This window comes from Onychostoma macrolepis, chromosome 11, assembly GCF_012432095.1.
Source record: "Onychostoma macrolepis isolate SWU-2019 chromosome 11, ASM1243209v1, whole genome shotgun sequence".
In the NCBI taxonomy this organism is placed as follows: Eukaryota; Metazoa; Chordata; class Actinopteri; order Cypriniformes; family Cyprinidae; genus Onychostoma; species Onychostoma macrolepis.
In genome coordinates, this window is record NC_081165.1 from 18,337,302 (window position 1) to 18,364,258 (window position 26,957).

General features: G+C 38.5%; 1 protein-coding gene and 1 long non-coding RNA gene across 3 annotated transcripts in view; one reads left to right on the plus strand and one right to left on the minus strand.

Annotated features, from left to right (window-relative positions):
- LOC131549651 (uncharacterized) overlaps nt 1–26,957 on the minus strand; it is a 66,085-nt gene that overhangs the window by 27,894 nt on the left and 11,234 nt on the right. The window lies entirely within an intron of this gene.
- sox12 (SRY-box transcription factor 12) lies at nt 6,633–9,290 on the plus strand. 2 transcript variants are annotated; one of them, XM_058792008.1, is made up of 2 exons: nt 6,633–6,849; nt 7,165–9,290. In XM_058792008.1, the coding sequence occupies exon 2, from the start codon at nt 7,216–7,218 to the stop codon at nt 8,323–8,325; it is 1,110 nt and encodes a 369-aa protein (XP_058647991.1). In that variant the 5' UTR covers nt 6,633–6,849; nt 7,165–7,215; the 3' UTR covers nt 8,326–9,290. The 2 variants fall into 2 exon arrangements, with proteins under 2 accessions (XP_058647991.1, XP_058647992.1); XM_058792009.1 differs by having other exon boundaries at nt 6,633–6,820.

A 26,957-nucleotide genomic window follows, 5' to 3' on the forward strand; every position in this document is an offset into this window, starting at 1 on the left:
ATTCCTGTAAAGAACCAGATGTCACACATCAGCAGAAAGGGTGCAGGCCGGGAACTGTCGCGTGGCTCAGTTGGCTTTTTGGAGAGATATCAAGAGCGTGACGCAGTACAGGTGCAGAGGGTCCCACAGGGCAGAGAGGCTAATGCTCCTTCACCCCACTTCCATGATCAAAATATCATAATGCTATTGGTTCAAGCTGCCTTGCAGGCAGGAAGTAATTGGTACAGGCAGGAAGAGTGTCATCTCCAGTGTTCATTGCATCAGAAAAAAAGGTTAGCATTTGTCGTAGCTGATGGGAAGGCTGACACAAACCCAGCTAAACAGAGTAGAAAATGTGTTAACAAAATCACTGGTCTTCTCATGCCATAAACACAACAAATAAAATGTAACTGAGAAAGAACTTTACATTGACAGTGCAGTTTATTGCCATTTGTTACTTTTGCACCCATTCTAGAAATTTGTAGAGTCATGTAGAGTATATGCTCTAAACACAGCAAGAACAAATTTTGTCTGCAATCATCTTCAGACTTATTTCTGAGATACTCCAACAGGAAAACTTTATTCTCTACATCCATCTAGAACATAAGTTTCGTTTGAGGCGTAAGAGACTCTTTTATCCTTCGTCAAAGAGTGTCTGCCAGGGACCAGGCAGATTTATTAATAAGGCTTGGAAAGAGATGCAACCTCGTTTGCTCTCTACTTATAACCTTGGGAATTGTAGTTTACTACAGCAGTGATTGAAATAATGATGAAGACCCTATTAAGAGAAGAGCGATGCTTTAGGATGCTGCCACAGAAACAATGAAAGATTTTAGTCTTTCACACAGTCTAATTCAATAAAAGTACAGCTCGTATCCCACAGCATGTTGCTCATCTGGAACAGATTGTTCCTAAGGAAAAACAAATTTCCTGCTGATATTTCACAGATTATTTTCATTGGCTATGAACAGACAGATGTCATGGAGCTGCGCTCAAAAGAAAATCTTATTGGCCATGATAAACATTTTTCTCTGTGCTAGTCAAGTGAACCGGTGAGTTACATCAGTTGATAATAATCTGCAAATCCTGTCTAATGCTTTGATTAACTTGTTTCCATTATGTTTACTCCCTGAGAAAATTATATTTGTCTTGAAAATCTATCAAAAGAAGAAAATGGGACTAAAAACGTATGCACAAAAGATGTGCATACAGTGTGCACATCTCTGATGCAGAGAGGTGCCAAAACATGTGGAGGTTCAGTGCCTGAGACCCAGACAGAGGAGGATAACAAATGTCAGGAGTGTTATGCTCATAATGATAGAGTTGGGGAGTTTGGATCATAGCAGAACAGCATGTACCCTGTCCTGACCTTCACTCCAAAATTCTGTTTCTATGGTTTGCCCTTGTCTGACAATATCAAAGCCAAGCTCGTGATTTGTTAAGGGACACTATGTAAACTCTACATATTCATATTCCTTTCACCTGACACCTACATTTTCGACTTGGTTTCTTATTGTTACCAACTGTCAAAAATGTCCATGGTGAAATGGAGGATTTGGGGGTTAAAGGGATAGTTCACCCAAAAATGAAAATTCTGTCATTAATTACTCACCCCGATGCCATTCCAAACCGGTAAGACTTTTGTTCATCTTCGGAACACAAATTAAGATATTTTAGATGCATTCCAAGAGCTTTCTGACCCTCCCATAGACAGCAAGGATCCTTACACGATCAAGGCTCAGAAACGTAGCAAGGAGATCGTTAAAATAATCTCTGTACTAAAAATAATCAGTGGTTCAACCGTAATGTTATAAAGCTACGAGCATACTTTTTGAGTATCACATATGTAAACAACTTATGCATGCAGATACGTTGTTTACGTTCAAATCAAAGCGTAAACAACGTAAACAGCCATCCGTGTACGGTGCTGCTGACACACAACAGCATATGTTGTTTACGTATGTGATACTCTCCAAAATGACGCTATAGGGTGACGCGGAGGAGACGAATTGTTGAATAAAGTCATTATTTTTTATTTCTTTGCACACAAAAAGTATTCTCGTAGCTTTATAACATTACGGTTGAACCACTTTTTTATTATTTTTACGATCTCCTTGCTACGTTTCTGAGCCTTGATCATGTTAGGATCCTTGCTGTCTATGAGAGGATCAGAGAGCTCTTGGAATGCACCAAAAATATCTTAATTTGTGTTCCGAAGATGAACGAAGGTCTTGCAGGTTTGGAACGACATGAGGGTGAGTAATTAATGACAGAATTTTCATTTTTGGGTGAACTATGCCTTTAAGAATAACACTGGTTGAATACTAAGAAACCCCTCTCTCTCAGGAAACAGTAAGGGTGGGCTACGATGGTTGAGAGTTCGTGGGGGAGACGTGATTCTCTAAAGTGCTCAGATGCAACCTTTTAAGGCCCTGGCCTGTCACTACCAATGCGCACAGACCTGGTCCCCTTTATTTATCTCATTCTATCGCCCCACTTAGTCACTGACCCCTCAGGAGATACTTGACCCTCAGAATCCTGGCCTGTGATTGGACAGAACAAGGGGTGCAGCAGTAGAGCGATGATCTTCCTGTTGACTTTCCATGTTGAGTGGGTGGACTAATTCTTACAAAACTCAAAGCAGGATAGCGGTGAACATCTCCATCGCTGATATCTACACATCAATGTCTGATAGACGAAACATGTCTTACTAAGTTTCTAAAGCTACAAGCTGTCGACTGTTTTTATTCACAATCTGGTGATGTAAACACAACATTTTTGCACCATAATGGAACCGCATCAACAACAGTGATTTCATGAAGAGAGTTACTGTCTGAATGCATCACAGATTACGATTACTATTTAATCAGATTCTATATAGTAAACCAACTAAAAATAGATGAGCAACTTACAGTATGTATGCATTTGGTTGTATGATGTAACAGTTTGATTTGATTTGGGTTTTGGGGCAATCGGGAATATTCATCTTTTCTCCTCTGGGGAGATTAGATTTTTACACTCCACTATAATAATCTGTCATCTCTGTTTGAGTTCAGACCGAGTTTCTATTCTCAGAAATGAATGGCCAAGGGGGGCAGGGGAGCAGTCTTAAACGGGTCAGGGGTTATAGTCTGGGAGAGTAGGAGTTCACGTTCATTTCTCTTGCTGCTGTCTGACAAAGGCCAAAGGTTACCAGCACAGGAAAAGGAGGAGGGGGTTAGACAGGCTAAAATCTCCGATTTGTGTCTGCCAGTGCAAGCAAGGATGTAATGCGTAATCTCCCCAGTCCCAAAAGTCCAAAAACAAACACAGACAATAACAAACACACAAACCTTTCTGCAGGACCACCACTGACCATGGAGGAGGATGCTTTTGTGTCAACAGTGTTCAACTAGAGTTCAAATAGAGTTGGACCTTGCAGAAAAAAAGTACTCTAAAAAGAGACCAGATCGAGTGAAAGCAGAAACATTCAATGGCACATACAAATAAATAAATAGTAAATAAACAAATAATACAAATTTGTAATTCATATGCCCACCATACCAAACAAACAAATAAATAATAAAACAATAAAAATAAAATTAAACGAATGAATAAAATAAATAAATGAAATGAATAAACAAAACAAAAAATAAACAACCTGCAAATCCACTGCAGACTTACACCATAAAGAACCAGGGAAGATGTGTATAATTAAAGTCTTAATTATAACCTGCCATAACTATAAAAAAAAATAAAATAAAATCAAATCAAACTGATCAAAATTGACCATAGATTTATGCAAATCTATTTAAACTTCCTCTTTATTAAAAATCAAAAACTGTCACCACAGGAATAAATAATATTTTTTAAATATAAAAAAATTTTTTTTTTTTATTTGAGTAGAAAGTGTAACGATATTTTAGAACACTTTTTTTTTTTTTTTTTTTTTAACCATATTTTCAAATTAATGGTGATCCTCCTTCCAAAAATACTGAAAGATCTTACTGACCCCAAACTTCTAAATTGTAGTATATATTTGTGTGGAATTAAGTTCGACTATTGCTTTTTACATTAAATATAATTTGGCAATAATGACAACAATAAACTAATGATATCATTAGTGTAGATTAGTACAAAATTGCAAAGTTCTTCAAGAAATACGCATACGAGAGAAAAGCATTTTATTTCTGCGCAACCATTTTACATGTCACCTATCACAGCGGCACTTGCCCGAAAACAAAGAATGTAAAAGATCGTTATAAGGTGGTGTCGTTCATGTTCATTCAGCCCTGCGGTGGCATCACTGCTCCCTCTTACACCGAAACTAGAGCAGCACTGAGATCAGGCGGTGCCCTCCTCCCTCTGCCCACTAATCCCTGAAAGATGATCTATCTGTGTCCCGCTCTAACACTCGCGGAGGAGGCCCTGTCCTTATCAGCCAGACAGACACCCATCCTGCTCAGGGGGTCCAATCCTCCCTTTTCTGCCTGTTCTGTAATTAGATGATGTGTCTAGGTCTGGCCAGGGATTTGGCCAGGGCCTGAACTAGGTCGGTGGGTGATAGTGTTGTTATCTTTTTTTTTTGTTTAACACCCCCGCCCCTGGTCTCTAGTGTCAGGCTAATGCCAGTTTTATTTGTCAAACGAATATGTCTGACACACCATGACGTGGCCCAGATCATTACATTAAGTGCTGGAGGACATATTGACACTGTTAAGAGGCTTCAATAGACTGATGTTCACTATGAACTTGACACAATAGGCCATGCAAACATATCTGTAATTGGATTTGATTTTTTGCTGATTCAGAGAACGAGAAAACCTGGCCTGCACACCTATATCAGAATTACATGAGTCGACTGATGCATGACTATATAATTTGGCAGACAAGATTTTGGACAGTTGCCCATTATATGGAAATACCCAGAGAAATGCAAGCTTGCACTTCAGCCCTCGGGTTCTGACGACCGCCCTTCATTGATTACTAAATGTGTATTACCATTATTGGCACTTTAGTGACAGTCTGCTTTAATTAACTGTTTTGGGGCATTTCAGCGTGTATCGATGCAATGGTGACACTGACCATATGGATCGACTGACATATTTCACTGAAGCATTAGTGGCTGTATCTATTCAGATGATGATAGCTCATTCTAATCGCCAGTTTTGTCAAGATGTAATGATGTCATGCCAGGACAGTTGCAGATGCTTTCAGACCTTCTCGTTTAATGTTTAAAGTCTGAAGGCACGCGTATTAAATGTTCTGTATTCCCCATGCTCCTTCATTAACATTTTACATTACAGAAGATATTGATGTGTGAAGCCACCAGAAAAAGATAATGCCCACTGCGTCAATGTCCAAGATTAAGAAAAATATAGATTGCAGCTAATTTATCTCTTTGTCCATATGCATTCAGCCATTAATCCGTCACAAGCATCTAATCCATGATGTTTTAGAGATGATACATGTTTATTTTCATTTAATATAAAAGGGCACCTTCGTAAAATACTTGAGTTGCATGTCCTGCAGTGAAACATTCTATATTCTATTGTAACATTTACATTTACTCATTTGGCAGACTCTTTTATCCAAAGCGACTACAGTTGAGGAAAACAACAAGCCATTCATCATAAGATGGCAATAAACACGAGAAGTGCCCATTATACAAGTTTTCAGTCATTGTTTAAAACAATAAAAGCTAGGACCGGAAGATATTATGGGAAGATAAGAGCATTGTTTTCAGTTGTTTCTTGAGAAACAAGAATTGTAAGAGTTGTTTCCATCTAGACATGCAATGATATTACAATTCTTAATAATTTTCATATTATAGGTAATAACCAATACATGGCCAATATTAAAATGATCTATGATTATGTCTAAATTAATGAAAATAAACACTAAAAACTAAAGTCAATGGTTTTCGAAGAGTATAAAATTCAATATTTATTTTGCTTATTGGATATTTATTAATTTGCCATTTAACAGTGTCAAAGAAAATCTCCAAATAAATTAAGCACACATAAAAAAACAATATTGGTTGCTACACAGTATATTAAAAACACACACAAAAAAAAGGTTTCTTAAAAATATATATAATGTTTATTTTGCTAATTATTATTATTATTATATAAAATAGTCCAAAATTAAATGGAAAAAATGTGAAAAATACACAGTTTTTCTTAAACACATTCAAAAACATTTAACTAAAAATCTTCATATTGATAAAAAAAAACCTAAAAAAAAAAAACTACATAAAATACCTAAAAACATACATATAATATACATTGAATACATGCCTGCAAGTGTGCTGGTTTCAGTTTTGAAAATGGAGAATTACATCACACAAACTCATGAATACCATGTTTCTACATGTACCAGACTGCCTTGAAGGTCTTGTCCTAATTTAAGTTTTTGCTTGTAGCATTTAACACCTCCTCAGTATAGCATCTCTCTCTCTTTCCATCCGCTGTAGCTGTGCCTCACTGCATGGAAACTTTCACCCCCCCATCCTTGACACTAACACACCCACACGCACACAAACACACACACCACGACTGAGAGCGGTGGGTGGAAGGGGAGGAGACTGTGTCTGGTAAGGTTGAGCTGTTTACAGTGTGGGTTTATAAAACAGCAGACGAGGGGGGGCGTCCCTACAAAGAGGGAACAGGGAGGAGAAACAGCAGACGAGGATAGAGAGAGTGACTGAGAGGATAGAGAGCATCTGAGAGAGAGGTTCGCATGCAGGACAGAGTGATTAAACAGCAGGAAGACGTTGGACAGCCTTTTTTTTTTTTTACTTCCACCACAACTGCTACAGCGGAGGAGATGCTTGTGTGAGGAGAACCAGTGATTGTGCATAGTAAGCAAGAAGCTCTCTTTGTTTTTATTGTAAGTACTAAATTGTATTTTTTAATAATTGTATTTTTTTAAAGTATATTTTTCATAAATATAATTAAATGTGAGTATTTTAGTAATATAAAAAAAAAAAAAAACTTATGTTATAGATAGATAGATAGATGTGTACATGTTTAAATAACTACATTTAAAGACTTACGCCATTATCCATTGAAAAGATTACATTTCATCCATTTAAAACAAACACTGCATTTTGGAAACAGTTGTCTTTGAAAAAATGAAAGTTTGTATTTAACAGATGAACAAGTTTATAAGAGGTCACTGAAGACATGTCTGTATTTATTTCAGGATAAAGGCAGGAATTGATGAGCTGCTGCATCTTAGAGTGTCTCGTCATGGATGACTCTAGGGAACCTACTGAATAGATCTCAGCGCTGCATCATGGTTCAGCAAAGGACCCACAAATACTCATCAGTCATGAATGGCAATTCTACCAGAGAGGTCTTTGTGGGACTGGCGGCAGAGGACGATGCTGAGGTGTTTGGACACGTACCTTCTAACAAAGACCCCAACTGGTGCAAAACTCCAACTGGACACATCAAGAGACCAATGAACGCCTTCATGGTCTGGTCCCAGATTGAGAGGCGAAAGATCATGGAGCAGTGGCCTGACATGCACAATGCTGAGATTTCAAAGCGCCTTGGAAAGCGCTGGAAACTACTGCCTGATTATGAGAAGATACCCTTCATCAAAGAGGCTGAAAGGTTGCGTCTAAAGCACATGGCTGACTATCCTGACTACAAGTACCGGCCCAGGAAGAAGAGCAAGAGCTCAACCCCTGTGAAACTTGGAGAGAAGTTGCCTATGAAATCCAGCAAGCCCCATTCAGGCAGATCTACTGGGCTGTCCTGCAAAGGGCTAAAGATCAAACCCACTTCTACCAAGCCTAAAATGAACTTCACTGGCAATAAATATAAGAGCTACAGCGAGAGCATGAGCGATGATGACACGATGGATGTAAACTTAGAAAGTCCAGTGACTCTGCAAGACGATCACAACCCGTCAGGTCACTTTGTCCTTCACCAGCAGGCTACCATTCCCTCTGAGGACCAGCAACCAGTTCCTGAGCTCAGAGTGAAAGTGCCCATCTCTCAGACCAGCAGCATCCAGAGTGTCTCCTCGGACAATGATTGCCAAGCTCTCCCAGAGTCCACCACGAGCGAACCACAAGGGTCAACATCTGTAAGATCCTCCACACCAACCTCAACCAGCTCCTCCTCTTTAGTGTCGTCAGCATGTTCGGATGAGGAACTGGATGAGGAACTCTTGCATATCATTTCTAACAGTATGCCTATGGACTGCTCCACTCTGGACAAAGACTTCGAAGCGTTTAATGCTAACTCAGGATCCCATTTTGACTTCCCAGATTACTGCACTCCAGAGGTGAATGAAATGATTTCTGGGGACTTGCTCGTGCCCAGCATCTCAGACCTAGTGTTCACCTACTAAAGTCGAGTCCTCTGTAATGTGGCCAGGCCTGCATAGCTGCCAATTTGAAAATATTTTGTTCATGTTGTACTTGGACAATTCCGTTTTCCATGTGTTTATTTTTCTCAATGAATTCCGTAAGTGCTATTGCTTTCCTTTCCAAGCATGTCACATCTTGTTGGTTTAGCTAACAGACAACACAGGGCTTTGCAGAGCTGTTCAGGACAGTAAGACATTCAGATTTTGAGTGTAATTCTTAGACACATACAAATAATTTTTACCAGCGGTCTCGATAAATGTCCTAAACTAACTGTTAACGTCTCCAAGTATCTGATGGGAAGAAGTTAGAGGCAACGATTCATATCTATTTGCCCTAAAATGAAAATTCTGTCCTTTACTCGCCTACATGACTGACTTACTACGAAACACAAAAGAAGGTACTTTGAAAAATGTGTCAGCTGTTTTTGTCCATACGTCAACCACATTTTTCAAAATATCTTCTTTGTCCACCGAAGCCAGAATGTCATGAGGGTGAGGAAATGACAACATTTTTTGGGTGAACAAGCCCTTTATTATACAGCACTGTCATTTTCATGACTGCTCATAATGTAAACACTTAATCAAGATTCAGTCAAATATGATTTCCCCTGTAAGTTTCAATGAGCATAAATATAGAGGTCTGCAGACAGTGCATTAATATTCTGAAACACTGAAGTAAAAATGATGAAATGGAAAAGATGAGAGAAACCATTTATTAAAACCTGCAGCACTTACTGTACAGCATCAGTAACTTTGCAGAGAAAATCACTGCTGACACATAATTCATATCATATTCTTTAATTAGGTAATAGCACTTTCATCACCTTGCCATTGCTGCAGAAGTTAAGACACGTGATTTAAAGGCAGCTCTGCATCGGCCCTGCGTGTAGGTGTGTGTGTGTGTGTGTGTGTGTCAATGTGTGCCTGAACGGTGGACTGTGGACAAAAGGGGGTTAAGGTTAGGGTTTGGGGGGGTTGGGATTGGTTCTTTCAGGGAACTGTGCATCTGTCCATGCAGGCAGCAGCTTTTATGCAGGGGTCAGACTCTGCGCTTACCGAGCGTCTGCCAGGGTGGGGTGGGGAGGCGTGCGAGGGGGGGCTCCCACACTGGTTCGCTGAAATGCATGTCATGTCTGCAGTCTGGCTGCAGCTGCCCCGATCAAGGCGAGAAATCTGTGTCTGCCAGCTGGCCCCCATTGACTCTCTCAGGGATCGTTTGTCTAGGTCCTAGTGCCTCCCGTAGGTAATTCATCTGTGATGATCTGTGTCTGTGTGTGTGTGTGTGTGCGTGTGTGCATCTCTTTCTCTCCCGGAGAAACCATCCGAAGCCAACCGAAGTGACAGAATGCCCCGATTTCTCAAAACAGGATCTGTCCTGTTTTTGTTTTTTTACCCACATGCTCTTATTAATTTCAGTTCAGTTGGCACCCGAGAGACCAGCATTATTTACCTCCCACCAACAGTTGTCAGAAAAGGGACAACAAACACTGCAGTTCATATCTTACATAAACTGTTAATCCTCATTGGTTTGCAACATCCTGTGAAGAAGCAGCGGCATGCTGTGCAAAGCGAAGGAACACAAAAGGAAAGGGACCTGCTGTGTATTTGCTATTGGTTTAACCTCATTGTTTGGACTGCATAATGACTACTTTTGTCGCGCTGACCACAGAGGCGTTAACAGTCTCGATCGTGTTGTGTTTCCTTATTGTAGGAAAGAGTTGACTGAACTAGTTCTGTACGATCAGCATTTTTTCTAATCCATGATAGTTTGCAAAAATCTTAGTTTTGCTAAGTGGTTTTTAGAATGACGCCACACTCGGTGGTCAAACTACACATGTAATTCAGGTATCTGTGTTTCAAGTGAAAAGGGAAATGACGTTAAACACGATAGGAAAGTTGGATGTGGTTTGTGATATGAGGCCTTCATTCATAAAACACAAAAATATGAGGATTTTCAACGTGTAAAAACATTGCCTCAACATATATGTATAGCGCAGAAAGATTTAGTGCTTTAAAACTGAAATGTTGGCATTTTAAATGCTAAAAATTGTAGAAACTGTAGTAATAACGCAAGTTACTGGAAACATTTGTTTCATAAGTGAGGCAACAGATGGCATTAATTTCATAATACGGTCATTTGTATTATGAAAAACCAAAATCAAGTTTGCATGTGCTATAAATAAGGACTTGTGAATAGGTAAACAAAAGGCTTGGGCCTTCAACAATCATCAGGGAAATGATTTCAGGAATCGACACGTTCACTATTTTAGCAGATTCTGTGCAACTGAAATTGTGAAACAGCTCACCGAACCTGAAGTTCACACACAGGAACAAGTCTTTGCATTAAGATGTATGTCAATCAAATCTGTCTCCATACACTCTAGAAATGTATCAGGTCACACACTGAACCAATACAGTACCAAACACCAGCAGTCAATTAAATGGACTCAGGACTAAAAACATCAGCCCACTGTGGATCTGCTTTGATTCAGCCATTACTAAGATGCACTCTGTTTGGCCATTGTATGTCATTGTAGATGATCTGCAAAAGAACTGTATGTAGCATCAAAGGTCAAACTGCAAAGTTGTACCTTTTTAAATATTAAATATTTTAAAATGCCACAACACTTTTGGGTGCGTTTTTCAACTGTAAATAAAACCATCTATTTAAATGTGTCTTAAAAATTGACATTTTCAATTTGCCAGTGTATATATATTTTTTATTTTCTCATTTTCTAATTGTTTGTTTTTATTTCATGGACTTATAATTCTGACGGTCATTTATTTATTTGATATTTTACTAAGAGCGCCAGAAAATAGAAACGACACATCACAGATGGGCTCAGGCAAATTAGTGTCAAAGTGATAAATGCAGAAAGCTGTATATAACTGAAGCAGTGTAAAAATACCCATCTGGTCGGCACCTCCTACTTCTGGGCTGGCGATTAATGAACAGCATTCTGTGGGATAGAAAACCAAGGACAATGCTAATTTCACACAGGTCAGACTCAGCTTTGGTAAACCCGTCATATGCGAAGCATGAGCTTCCTCATTTCCATGTCTGTCGGAAAGCTGCTGCCAAAATCAGTGATTCCCACTAAAGGTGTCTTATTACAGAAAATGGACCAGTCTTCCATAACTGAAGAATTTTCATAGCACTAAGCTGATCTAATCACAGAAGACTTCACAGACCAACACAGTGGTTTGTACAAACGCAACAAAACCAAGCTCCTAACCTAATACTTGCCAAAGCAACACTGTTTTTAGGCTCAAAACTCATTTATAATCTCTGCATGGTGCTATTTCAGCTACTACAGACTGTACGGTTAGGTAAGAAATCTTATGCCGGATTCCCTATAATAGGCTTTGAATGTGACTGATATAAAATGCTTGTGAAACATACAACATTAGGAGTCATCAGCTAAAGCATTCTTCAGAATCAATAAGTGGCCAAACTATGACCATGTTGCCTCAAATGCATTGTTTTACAATTTTTCATAGTTAGATGTCCAAATCTCTGATATTTTTTCAGGGAAAATAATATAAGGTTGCTATTTTCCACTAGTTTTATTATTATTATTATTATTATTCCAAATGCAATCAAAAGTTTAATCCACAGTATATGTTGTTTGAAATCTTGCAGTCTAGATCTTTCAATTCTAATCACTTTTGTATTATCCGAATGTCATCCAGGTCTATTAAAGTCATGCTGTACATGATTACACTGAAGCAAAAAGATTTTGTTGCCTTTACATGAATGACCGCATCATCTGTCTGATCTGATCAGCAAACATTGTGTTCGCTGAGTCAAACAGAGGCATATGCATAAAGTATGACTGTGTTGTGTTTGAGTTCACACAAAAATTGTGTTTATTACATGCAGAAGAGATGTTGACATGGTTGTATCGGTGCTATGTTCATGTTCTTAAAAGAAGAGTTCACCCCAAAATACCCTCAGACTTAAACATGTATGACTTTAAAAACACAAAAGGAGTTTTTTTTGTTTTTTTCCCCCAGCATGTCCAAGCTGCTCTTTTCCAATACAATGAAAGTGAATGGTGACTTTCAGTAAATGATGGTTTAAGTTTTACAACAATTTCTGCTTCTCACAAAAAGTTACCATGTGGCTTACTTTTAAGCTGTATAAACAAATTTTGTGATGCTTTATGTTTTTTTGTCTTTTTGGAGTTTGACAGACCCTTGTTTACTTTTTACTTTCTTCAAAACTGCAACTACAACTGTGACTACAACTTCTAAATGACTACAACTTTGTGCACAAAAACTTACAATGGACAGGAGTCTTCTACATGTTAGCTCAACAGAATTTTACAATTAGCATTGCTTAATTCATGTGTATGTCTGCTTCCGTAGTGTGCTGTAGTATCTATGTACGTCATAGCAGGTACTGAGCACAAATAGAAACGAAAGCACTTTTGTGTACATGATGGTAGCAGCGCAGTTTGTCGTTTTGATGGACTTATCAGTGTAATGACACCCTCATCAATAAACTACTTTATTGATGACACATGACCTTTTTGTTTGTCTGTGTGAGTGTGAGTTTAAAGAGATTACGGAGGAAATGAAATGCATGCATATCAGCACAATTACATACAGTGGGGCAAAAAAGTATTTAGTCAGCCACCAATTGTGAAAGTTCTCCCACTTAAAAAGATGAGAGAGGCCTGTAATATCATCATAGATATACCTCAACTATGAGAGACAAAATGAGAAAAAAAAATCCAGAAAATCACATTGTAGGATTTTTAAAGAATTAATTGGTAAATTCCTCGGTAAAATAAGTATTTGGTCACCTACAAACAAGCAAGATTTCTGGCTCTCACAGACCTGTAACAACTTCTTTAAGAGGCTCCTCTGTCCTCCACTCGTTACCTGTATTAATGGCATCTGTTTGAACTTGTTATCAGTATAAAAGACACCTGTCCACAACCTCAAACAGTCCAACTCCAAACTCCACCATGGCCAAGACCAAAGAGCTGTCAAAGGACACCAGAAACAAAATTGTAGACCTGCACCAGGCTGGGAAGACTGAATCTGCAATAGGTAAGCAGCTTGGTGTGAAGAAATCAACTGTGGGAGCAATTATTAGAAAATGGAAGACATACAAGATCACTGATAATCTCCCTCGATCTGGGGCTCCACGCAAGATCTCACCCCGTGGGGTCAAAATGATCACAAGAACTGTGAGCAAAAATCCCAGAACCACACGGGGGACCTAGTGAATGACCTGCAGAGAGCTGGGACCAAAGTAACAAAGGCTACCATCAGTAACACACTGCGACGCCAGGGACTCAAATCCTGCAGTGCCAGACGTGTCCCCCTGCTTAAGCCAGTACATGTCAGGGCCTGTCTGAAGTTTGCTAGAAAGCATTTGGATGATCACATATGGTCAGATGAAACCAAAATAGAACTTTTTGTTAAAAACTCAACTTGTCGTGTTTGGAGGAGAAAGAATGCTGAGTTGCATCCAAAGAACACCATACCTACTGTGAAGCATGGGGGTGGAAACATCATGCTTTGGGGCTGTTTTTCTGCAAAGGGACCAGGACGACTGATCCGTGTAAACGAAAGAATGAATGGTGCCATGTATCGTGAGATTTTGAGTGAAAACCTCCTTCCATCAGCAAGGGCATTGAAGATGAAACGTGGCTGGGTCTTTCAGCATGACAATGATCCCAAACACACCGCCCGGGCAACGAAGGAGTGGCTTCGTAAGAAGCATTTCAAGGTCCTGGAGTGGCCTAGCCAGTCTCCAGATCTCAAACCCATTAAAAATCTTTGGAGGGAGTTGAAAGTCCGTGTTGCCCAGCGACAGCCCCAACACAATACTGCTCTAGAGGAGATCTGCATGGAGGTATACCTATTATGAAAATTACAGGCCTCTCTCATCTTTTTAAGTGGGAGAACTTGCACAATTGGTGGCTGACTAAATACTTTTTTGCCCCACTGTATATGCACATAAAGCTATTTATATGAATTAAAGTAGTGTGGATTAAGCATGCGTGGCATACACAAGCTGTCCATATGTAGATTCAAGTTTTCTAACACGCATTTGACATAGACCCGTCACGTGTGTCTGTTTAACGCTGCGGGTTTCTCCCACTCTGTCTCTGACGTGAGTTTCAGAAAGGATGCAGATGTTCTTGTGGTCGAAGCGCACAGGCATGAAAGGTTGCAGCAGCCATGTAAGTGACAGCACGTTACATGCAAACACCCCATGTGACATATGAAAACGCTTTAGCAATAACAACAAACACAAGGCAAAACTCAACAGAAAATGAAGTGTGTGAATTGAAATATCATTATTGCCTTCACTCAAAAAGACACTGCTCTCACATTTATTTAAGGAACCATGATCATTTAAATTTTTTTTAAGTTAATTTTAACATATATATTGAAATACCTTGGAATGAGGGCCAATTGATAAGTCAACTAAACCTCAGCGAAGACATCCATGTGACAAGAGTTACTGTATATAAGAACCACATGACTGCTCAAGCCAAAGGGGACACTTAACTCATCATGACCACCGATTATGGCATTTTCCCCTTCTGTGCCCTGTCTGAAAACCATCACAGCATGTCTGCAGAGGGTCATACAAATACACTGTATACCAGCCACACAATACGTTGTGTAATATTAGGTGACAACAAATAACATATTCACAAGTGATCCTTTCTTCACAGAAATGCAGAATAAAGAAATCTGTGTACAGTATGTAATGATCCCAAATATAATGGCCTACATGATTATGATAGATGACTGTCTTGGTATATGCTTTTATATGCACTTATACGCCACCAAACAAATGCAAAAAAACAAATGCAAAAACAAACAAACAAAAAACTCTTTAGCGGGCGTCCGTTGTTATGAAGCACTGTGAATGACACAATAGTTAGTCTTCCTATGCTCTCAATCTACTTACATATGCTGTATGCATATTTAGCAATCAACAATCAAAAAGTTTCTCCATCATTTTTAATTCGACCACTATTCGTTTAGTACAGTTTTTTTTTTAGATTTTCAAATACCTTTTTGCTTAAAATCAAAGTTTGTAATGTTGTAATTCATCTTGTTGCTGGTTGGCTTGGTTCATGGCCTATAACTATTTAACAAAGACTTTTTTTTTAAATCTCAGAACCAATTCTGAGATTAATTAAAATTTCAATTAAAATTCTGACAGATGATCTTGAGTCTAAATTGTAAATCTATTAAAAAACTGTCTAAATAAATTAAAAAAAGTTGTGTTTTTAGGTTTAAAGCATTAGATGTGAAAGGTCAAATAAATGTAAAAATAGCAAAATAAGCATGCACAGTTAAATACTCCGCATCAAAAAAGAAAAAACACTTTATAAAAAAATACAACTCTATAATATGGGTCAATAACAAATATGGTAACAATTTGGGGTGTAACAGTACATATTCATACAGAAAATTTTCGGTACAGGATTTCAGTTCAGTACGCACGTGTACCGAACAAATACAGCATTGTTTTAACCACTGCACGAGTGATACTTCATTGGAAACTTCCAGTTTTGTTTATTGTTACTTTTGATAAGAAACAAAGTCTCATCTTTCATGTTATGTCCATTATTCAGCAAATTCAAACTATAAATGTTGTTTTGACGCTCTTTGATGTGGTGAGACAGATCGCTGTATAAACACCTCAGTTCAAACGGCAACACGGAGCATGAGTAAGCGCGATCATACCTTCCTCTTTACTACTTAACGTGAAATAAACATGAATGAGCATCTGATTAACTCAGTGTTTCAACCATGTCAAAACAAGATGTCACGTAGCATTTCATTTACCTCAGGCAAGTCATCAGCGTCTACAGTTCGTTAGTTCGCTAAAGTCTAGAGAAGAGCATTTCATGAAATATTAGACTACTCATTATATTTTACTTCACCTGTTAGTGATTTATTAATTATTTAATGTATGTTTAAATAAATCTGTTATGAAACAAGTTATGACAGCCACTGTGTAAATGAATATATTCAACAACAAATAAAAATTGTATATTTTAGAAGTTAATTTAAAGTGCCCCTATTATGGGTTATGAAAGGGTCTTTTTTTGGTTTAGGGAGTCCCCAACAACAGGTTAACACGCATGCAAGGTCAAAAAACACTTTCATTTTCTTATAATATGCATTTATTTTTACCTTATTTGTTCAACGACTCCCAAACGATTCGCTCAGTGATTAATTTTTCCAAACCCCTCCTTTGTGTGACGCTAATCTGCAGTGATTGGTCCGTTTGGTCGATTTCATTTAAAGCAGTGTTTGTGATAGAGTGGGGGAACTATGATGTCACTTTGTAGGCGAAAACCCGGAAGCGAGTTAGCACTAACATAAACTGTTTGGCGTGATGACGTTGAATGTCTCCGACAGCGCCTATAGTCCCATTTAGCAACTTGTTAGCAACCGTCTTTTTTAAGAAACGTAACAGCTTTAAAAAAAATCATGAGTGGGGTGTAACTGGTGTGTTTTATGTCGTAGAATAAAATGTGAAAGTATCGTGAGCCTGTGTGAACCACGGACCTTATTTAAGGGATTTAACCAAAATCCCATTCAAAAAACCCATTGACTCTGGGACGATGGAACCAGAAGCGCTAAAATGCACTCGCTTCTGGGTTTTTGCCTACAAAGTGACATCATAGTTCCCCCACTCTATTCCAGTTTATTTGAAAGGTACATGTAGCGTGGATTAACATTCATATACAGAGTAAATCCTTCATTGAACATGTTAAAAATAAGTTGTCGGGAGCGTGGTGGTGGTGACGCTGAAGGCGAGCGACCGTGGTGCTGTAGTTCGTTTATAGCCTAAGTTTACCTTTTTAGTTCTGGCGCTTTTATTTAGGCTTCAAAATTCGTCAAAGTTATATTGTTTTGTGAAGATTATCTTGAAGGACAAAACTTGTAAGTTTCATGAACTATGATTGAACACGGAGCTTATTTTTTGCGATTACCCAAAAGCCTATGGAAAAATCCCATTGGCTTTTTGTCGAGGAACCAGTTTCATGCTAACCGCCGATCCGCCTACAGAGTGACATCATAGTTCCCACACTCTATTGTGAGCAGTGCTGATTTGTGTACAGCAGTTACCGGGGAAACGGCTATTTTTAACGCCCTAAAAGCGGCACCTAGTAGCAAATAGTGGGCGGGCAATATGCTAATGTTTCATTTTTACGTCAACAAAGACTTTATACACGGTGCACTTTCAGATTTAAAACTTTGCAGGATGTTTTCATTCATTTAGAGCTGTGTTACACACTGCATGAAAGGTCATTTTCAAAAATCCATAAAACCGCACAATTTTTTATGTTGAGTGTTGATTATTATATTTAAAAATAAATAGTAATTGAATTTGGGCACTGTTGTTAATTGTAACCTTATAGTAATGAAAAAGGGCTCCCTAGATTTTTATCCCTAGGAAAATTTGTTATAATTGAATTTATTTAAAGAAAGAACAACCACGGTTTAATTTAAAAAATAAAAATAAAAAGTTTTATTTTTACTCCTGCTGTACTGAAACAATACCGAACTATGTCAAAACCGTAATGTTAGTGTACCGTTACTAATATATTGCCCCCCCCCTCCCATTTATTGAGGTTAAACTTCACCTATTTCAGACAGCTGTCAACCTTGCCCCTTTGCAAATCTTTGTCTTAAATAACACTAAATTGAGGAGGTTTGAGCACAGGTGTGGCACCCCCAGAGAAAATGGAGAATAAGTGCCTTTCCCAAAGGCTCAGTGGAGGTACTAAAAAGTGCCAAGGGCAGAATTCAAGATGGGATCTTCCTCCGTATCTAACCACTAGCCGTCTACTTCCTTTGTGGCAAGACTATGGGAACAAATACAATTGCGAATGCTGTATAACAGTTTTACAGTTTCACAGCTTTAAACAGCTTAAATCAACTCTGCCTGCACATTTTCCCCGGTGCATGTTTGATAGATGCCCTGGCCTTGATTCCCCATCACCAATAAGCTACCTTCCTGTGAGTAATGCCACACCTGAGAGGATTAGCAGGATTACAGGCAACGGCTTTCACACAGGATTTGAGGCATCCTTCCAATAGTATAAAGCAATTCAAACCCGATCGGTCCTAAAAAGTAATGCTCCCCAAGCAAAAAAGTGCATGCACGAGGCTATTATTTTCCAAATACAACATGCCAGGTTGGTCCACAATGTCTCACTTTAATTTTAAGTCCTGCTGAGAGAGCACACCATTTATTTCCCCCCCCCACCATCCGGTGCATTGTATTGGCAGACTAGTTCATCTGCACGACTCTGTGATAGATGCCCACAAAATCTGTGTCCAGTAAAAGCCAAGCCTCATCTGTGGAACAACTTATTGAATTTCCCTAGGTGCTTGGCTAAGCAGATAGGTGTTTTACAGTGTGAATAATTGGACTCTTATATTTCACTGCAACCCACTTTCCAGTGACCAGTACGAGTGAACTTGCCAATAATGGTGCGCATTTGAGCTACTTTTCTGAGGGTTGGAGAGTGAAATGTGCTGTTCTGTTCTTTCTGATTTATTTAGCATTCTCTTACACAGGCTGATGTCAGAATTAGCCCCATGCTAAACTGCTGCGTCAGTCCGGTGTTGTCCATACTTGGATCAATTAGAGCTCACTAATTGCTGTACCTCCAATTATGCAGTGATAAGCAAGAGATGGAATGATTACAGGCTGTTTCGGGAAGGTGAGTGGAAACCAAAGATCTGAATGACTCTCTAGGGGTGATTGGGGGCAGGTGAGCAAGACTGAGAGGCAAAGAAATAGGGATGTTAGACTTGGCTGACTTGGTTGTGTGAAGTTTCAGATGGGATGAAAAGACCCAGTCTTTCTTGTGCTGCATTATGCTATTTCTTTGACTTGCTTCTGCCCTCGCTGTTGGAGATACGACAGCCTACTTGAGTGAGTCAGCATCAACATGCACGGATTTAGCAGACCAGAAGCATTCTGCACTACTTAACATGTCTCTGGGTCCAAAAAATTAGTATTTCCAACTCGTTTTCTCATTAAATGACTAAAAAGATGGGTCCAAATGAAGCATAACAAACCTGAGATGAAAATGTGAGTAAATTGGTCTGAAATCAGCTCTCCACAGAGGGTCATCATATGTCCCCTCTTAAGTAGGGATTTGAGGGGCCATAGGGACATGCAGATGGACAGATCTGGACTGCTTGTCCCCTCCAGCCATGTCTCCAGACAGTTGGACAGAGAACGGTGTGGCACAGAGAGAGGGCCCCACAGTGCCAGGAGGAAACTGTAATGAGAGATTTTGAGGGGGTGTGGAGATACTTGGCCTCTCACACATTTATACATACAGACAACCACAAACACAAAAAGAAAAACACATAAAGAAATGTTCACAAGTACGCCTACACTTGTACACTGACCATGTTTACATGCACATGACTTTCCTATAGATCTAGAATGTTTACTCAGAAAAGATGATGTTTACATGTTATTAAGTTATTAGTATATTCTAAATAAATTAAGACTCTATGCTCATTTATTTCTGCTATTCTCTACAGGAAGTACTGCTTTTTTTTGGCAATTATGCACAGTAATTGAAGTCATTTTGACTCAATCCTCATTCATGTGCTTGACAACGAGGCCAATAAACAGCAAAATGTAGGTCATGAGATTCTTAAAGTGCTTTCACCCATCTGTAGTTTGATTTATAATACTTTGCATTTTCTATTCCTTCCAAAATATGTTTCCACAATTGCTTGACTGTTTAACCCAGAATTGCTCTAATTTGGACAGAAATAAGCAAAAATAAATGAACGGTCAGTTATAGTCTGTATTTTAAACAAGATGATTAGCATATCCTAATCAAAATTATGATATGCTCGCTGTTTTATTCAGGTATCTGGAAACAGTAATACATGCCTATTCAGATAATTATCAGGTTTATGCGTTTGTGTGACATACACAGTTCAAAAGTTTGGGGTCAGTACGATTTTTTTAACAGTTTTGAAAGACTTATGCTTTCCAAGGCTGCATTTACTTGATTAAAAATACAGTAAAACAACAATATTATGAAATATTACAATTTAAAAGAACTTTTCTATTAATATTTTAAGAAGAATGGAATGAAACAAATCTTTTTGTAACATTATAAATGCTTTAGTGTTAATTTTGGTCAATTTAATGCATCCTTGCTGAATAAAACTATTAAGTTCTTTTTAAGAAAAAGCCTACTGACTCCAAACATTTGGAGGGTAATCTATATATCAAAATCTGAATAAATTTTGATTCATATTCGAACATTTATGTGCATCTTAATGCAGTCATTGTGTAGACTCGGTTTTGGTGTTATGTGTTACTGTGACCCATCTCCTCAAGTTAGGGTTAATGTTAACAAGACAGGTCGACACTACAGCACAGAAATGAGGTGAGGCAGTTATGTGATGTGACTTTGTCAAGGGGAGAAGACAGAGAGAGTGAAAGCAAGAAAGATCTGACAGACAGATATATGTAACAGAGGGGGAAAAAAAGAACTAGAAAAGGTAAGAAACAGAGCGGGAACATTGACACTTTCAATCTTATGTCTTCAGAGGACACCTTTTAATCTGTTTAAAAGTTGAAAATGTACTATACATCGTGACAACTTCCTCTTTTATAATGGCACAAACTGCTACTTTTCATATCCTGGGGAGGCTATTTCAGTCCTGACACTTTATTTACCTATAAATAAACACTTTATTTATTGTGTGTCTAAAGCCTGGAATACACTACGCGATTTTTGCCCTGATTTTCCCCCGATTTTACAGTCTGAACAAGTTGACGCTAGTTGAGGAAAGTCGGAGCCAGTCTGCAGATTACAGCTGACAGATTCCACAGAAAATCGTGTGGTGTATGATGGTCACAGACTCCATCCAGTCGGAGGATATCAAACATGTTTGATATTTTCAGCCGATTTTAGAACACATATGTTTTCATTTGTCATGCGTCTCCTAGCAACAAGGCGCACATTTCTGCGTGAGTTCGTTGTGATCGGAACAACTTTAAAGTCTGGTAGTGTAGATCTTCAGTCGCGTAGTGTATGATGCCCAGTTTTCCTTTGTCACTATTTACAAAGTCGGTAAGTGTATGATGCCTAGTGTTTTAAAAATCTGTTCAGATTTTAAAAGTCGTGTAGTGTATTCCAGCCTTAAGTTGACTCACAATAGAAGCTTCAATAAAGTCTGCTTCAGTAACTTCTAAATTGGCAAGATGAATTATTACAAACTGAAGAACATGACTACATGTATTTATTTGTAACTGTCTGTAAGTACTGGTAACTGGAAAAAAGTTTGATAAATTACATGCTTAAAGGGGTCATTTGATGAGGAATCACTTTTTCTTAATTACAGTCTGGCCACAAATTATTAAAGTTGTGATGAAACAGAAGTAGACATAGACAGTTTTTTATATTGTTATGTACATCCGAGTGTAACAAATTATCAAAAAAGAAAACATGTCAGACAGGGACTTGTTTTTATCCACTGGTTGTTGATTGGATTTTGAGACGTGGGCCTTGCACTCGAAAGTGGAGGCAGATGAACACATGTTTGCAGAGTCATTTAAGTGGACTAAGGGTGTTTACACTTGGCAGGTTTGGTTTGAATATAACAAACTCATGTGCGTTTGCTCTGTTAGTTGCCTCAATTTCTCGTTTTGTGGAGCTCCGTATTTTTCCCCATTTACACATCAAAAATATCCTGTGTATTTGCATAGTTAACCAAAAACTAAAAAACAACGTTCATGTTGTTCCAGACCTTTATGATACAGGCCTACTTTCTACTGTGGAACACAAAACAAGATATTTTGAAAAATGTTTGGGCCTACACAACATTGAACCCCATTGACTTTCATTGTATGAGGGGGAAAAGAAATCCATACAGGTTTGGACATAAATGATGACAATTTTCATTTTTGCATGAACTATCACTTTAATTCAAAGGTTCAGAAATAGAGCACAAAATTATCACAAAAGATATGTTTAAACTTTAACAAAAGTGGACCTCAGGAGAAATAAATAAAAGTGAAGGATATGACCCCTTTTAAAGATTTCAGATGCCTCTCAGTTCAGTGGAAATCCAGACAGACAGGGTGGTTACTCTTACATTAGCATACCCTGTCTACTCACGCCTTGCGTCAACAGGATGGACACATGCAATCTGGCAACATGCTCCTGGCACTAACCCAGTTATTCCTTTCCATCACTGACCTTGTCACTGCATAGGGCATTTTCAGACAGAATCTCACCGCCACATAAATGTTCTCGCATATTACAAACACTGAAATACCGACTTACGCTAACACACACGCTAAACCATATTGTGATAAATGAGGAAGTGGCTAAATGTTCTGCTATCATCCTTCAAAACTAATAAGTCACATTAAAAGTCCCTAGAGTGGATGTTCATGTGATTACTGTTTTGTCCATGATACATGAGGGCAGAAAGTGGAGCGTTGCTGTGAATTCTCCAGGGCAATCAGCAAGACAAATTTAACCTCGGCGAATCCCTCACACGCATATAACTGCTTATGGCACGCCGACGAATGTGCTAAGAAAATGTTGAGGTACGTTCGGCAAGGACAGGGACTGTGAAGTCAGTTTGGCAAAGATGAAGTCTGGGGAATCGGCAGGCTTTCAACACCCCTCGCCACCAGAAAGACAGAGTGTGTTTTGATCGCTGGAATGCACGCAACCCACACACATATCCTCTCCACCTGGGTGGCTGGTGCTGCCGAAGATACGAGTCTTACTCTGAGAGGTTTGTAGGCCACAGCTTATCTTTTGCTCACACAAACCTGACTAAAACACGGTAGCTAAAAGACTTTTTCCTTTCTAGATACACTCACAGACACACACACGCACACAGACACATTCTCCCTGTGGTTACCAATTACATTGCCCCAAATGGAAGTCACGAACACTTTAAAGTTAGACTTTGGCTTTCTTTCCCCACAGAGAAACAGTTAATGACACAGCAGCAAGTATTTTAAATTGGGTATTGACATGGTGAAATTCGTATTAGCAGTCATTACATAGACCTAGTTGTAAGTAGTAGGTTGGATATCTAGCACTCCGAGTCCATTTGCCCATCCGTTCGGGGGCTTTTTCTCCGCAGCTCTCAGTGGATTCTTGCTAATCCTGTGTACTCTGTTGGGTTTATCTCCTTTCTCAATAGGTTTAAGCTAAAATGCAGGCTCTGGATTTCCCTAAACCAGGTTTAAGCCTCTGTAAAAAGGATGCTTCAGTTTTAGGCATCTGCTGAACGTACTCCACTAGTCTTATTAATAAAAAGGGACTAATTTAGCAGAGAGAGTGCTTTTAAGTGTTGATACCGAGGGGTTTGTGTTTATGTAAGAAAGTATGGAGTTACATAAAGTGCTTGCCTCATCTCTCATCTTCTCATCTCACAGCAGGCCACCATAGGTTTAGTGAGAGAGACAGATTAACCTCAATACATCCACAAACATTAAATCCTTAAAACTACTTGTTACACGGATCCCTGTTTTACACTTCACCCACATGGCATTAGCTTGGATGCGCATTTTCGAAATCAATTGGAAAATATATACTAGAGGCATTGGCTTGGCATAAGAAGCTGTTTGTTTAAGCAGCCCTCCTGCATCCCCTTCTGATCAAGTGTGGCATGTGATATAAGAGCAATTTCTGAGACCACTTATATGGTATTTTTAATAAGCCTGCATCTAGGGACTACTGGAATGGCTTTTACAATAAGGTCATATAGAAATAGAGCAATACAAAAATAATAATAATAATAATAATAATAATAATAATTGAACAAAATTAATTATAACTGTAAAAATTACACATATATATTATAGCATTTCATTTAAATAAAACTGTTATCAGGCAGATGTGCTCATCAGACAGATGGGAGTTTTTTTTAATTAATTAATTTTTTTTATTTAACTAGACCATTGCAAACCATCATGCAAGTATTAATTTGGCTTGTTTCTTTTTATACCAGGCACTGACAAAGGTCACCTTTTTTTCAAACCACATCCCTTCTGCTTGTTGTTCATCTGTATGAATTTCCTCTAAGATATAATCTTTTGATCTGACATATTCAAGGAGGTATGATAGTATATTAACGTGCAATGGTAGAAATGTGTCAGCTGGTCAGTGTTGTTATTGTTAAGTCTAAATCTAAAACTATTAAAAATCATTGTCATTGACTGAAATGAAGCTCAAATAAGTAAAACAAATTGCTATAAAAGAAAAATATAATAGCTGAAATCTCATCTGGGTTGGTGCTCATAACCCATGCTATAATGAACAAAAAGGCCACCATTTTAATTTCAGGAATGTGATATTCCCTTGACAGAGTTCTCAAAACCAGCCACTGTATATCAATCAGGTTTCTCGCTAATATAAAACCATTAAAAAATAGGGTGTGATATAGGCCTAAGTCTGAATATATAACTAATGAAGCTAAGTGAAGAGTGAAGTATAATTAGATTCCAACATATCAGCCTTGTGTCAGAGAGGACACCTCCAAAAGTGAAACTGTAACCTTGAACTCAGGAATGAGTGTGAGAAAAAAATAAATAAAGGTAAAGATGCTATTGGAGCCAGGGATTAAGGTTTTCAGTCACAGAGCTGCCAAGTGGAACGTGGCCTGAGAAGTGAATTGAAGTATACAAATTGCATATGTGCACCTTAAAAACAGGAACACATCTTCTGAAGGAAGGAACAGACAAAACATTGTCTGGAGGGCTTGCATAACGTCAAAATAATGTTTCTGCTCTTTTCTCTGGCAATAGTCATGCTGTTCTGTTCAATTACTAGATATCTGCATTGCATCACTGCTCCCTTAGGTGAACACGCTGAAGTCATTTATCATGCTATCCAAAGAAAGACCATACACTAAATGTGCACTTAATAGTTTCCACGAGAGCCCTGGCAAGCTTTTTGAACTGCCACATATGATTTGAACTTTACAACCAACATTCATCATGTTTTAGCAACAGAGCTATGGTTATTTATGGTGAGGGCCAATCGGTAGCTGACTCACCCATCATGCAACACTGGCGCGTTAATACTTTGTAATTAAACAGCCAACACGGTTTTTGCAGACCTAGCAAAAAGGTACTGAAGATGGGATCGTTCCAGTTCATGTTTTCTGAACCAATTTCATGCACAATTTGCTCTGTGCTGGATGAGAGTAGTGTGTGAGCGTGCCACTGAATCGCTGGCCTGTCTTTCTGAGACAGAAGATCATCCCGTCTGCTTTAGAATGCTATTTCACTCTGTGATGGTGCTCTCAAAGGACCGCAGATCTGATGGAGTGGAGAAAATACCTTTGGATCATGGAAAATAAGATACACTATCTAGTTTTAGATGTTTGGTCACTTAAAGGGATAGTTCACCCAATTTACTCCCTTCAATTCCAAAAAAGAATTTGTGAAAACGGTAACATCACGCGTATGCCTATTACATGTTCAGTCTATAGGCATGGGTGAATTTCTTCACAAAATTACATTGCCAACTACTTGCCTGGCAAACATAATACAGAGATTTAGTTGTTTTTTAGTCGGATCTGTGGGTCGTTGCCATCTATATGTGAAACATTTCTAAAATTCAAAAGAAAAACATTTCCATTTTGCAGTACATTGTTGTCATGTAAAGCCCCGTTCACACTACAAACGACACGCAATGACAAAGCGACACAATCCCATTCATTTAAATCAAAGTTTATAGAATACCCGAGAGGTGTCACTCATAGTTTTGAATGGGGAAAAAAAAATGCAACGCTCATTATGGCGGCTCTATTGAACGAAGCCCCGCCTTCTGAGTAAAAGAGCCAATCCCTAATCAGTAAAGTCAGCTCGTCACTGCAGCTGCTTAGAAGTCCCGGTTGCTATAGAAACACTAAGCATTCTGAGACTTTAACATTGTCCGTCATTTTGATGGACAGGGTCATAAAAATTCTGTCATAATCTATTATTATCCGTCATTTTTTATTTTCATATTTTAATTATAATAACACACTTAATTGCTTTTATTTTTGTTCACATTTTCATTTTTAATAATGAACCTACAGGACAAGCATATAGGCTTATGCATTTATTTATGAAGAGAACAGATAAACAAAGACTGTGCGTCACTTTTCATGTTCAACACCACACCCCACAGTGACAGCGGAGGCCACTAAAACAAAATCTGCTTGGGCTGATTAAAAAAAAATTGATTTCTCGATTTTAATTGATTCTCATTTTTATGAACCAATATTTTATGAACGATTCTTAATCCCAATTGATGCTGTTTTTAGTTGATGAATGAACAGTAGCCTACATATAGTGCACCTCCCATCCAATAGGCCTAAATTGCAATAGGCTAATCTTTATGCATTGATACTTCTGATATGAAAAAGTCTTAGATTTCAAATTCTGTCCATTTTATTAGGAAATTCAGGCAATAAATATTGTTTTGGTGCTCTTTAATGTGGTGGGATAGATCGCTGTAGCCACCTCAGATCAAGCGAAGCGGCAGCGCAAGTGAACTGATCATCTATTTTCACTTTACTACTAGTGGGTACTCACCTGTGCGTAATAA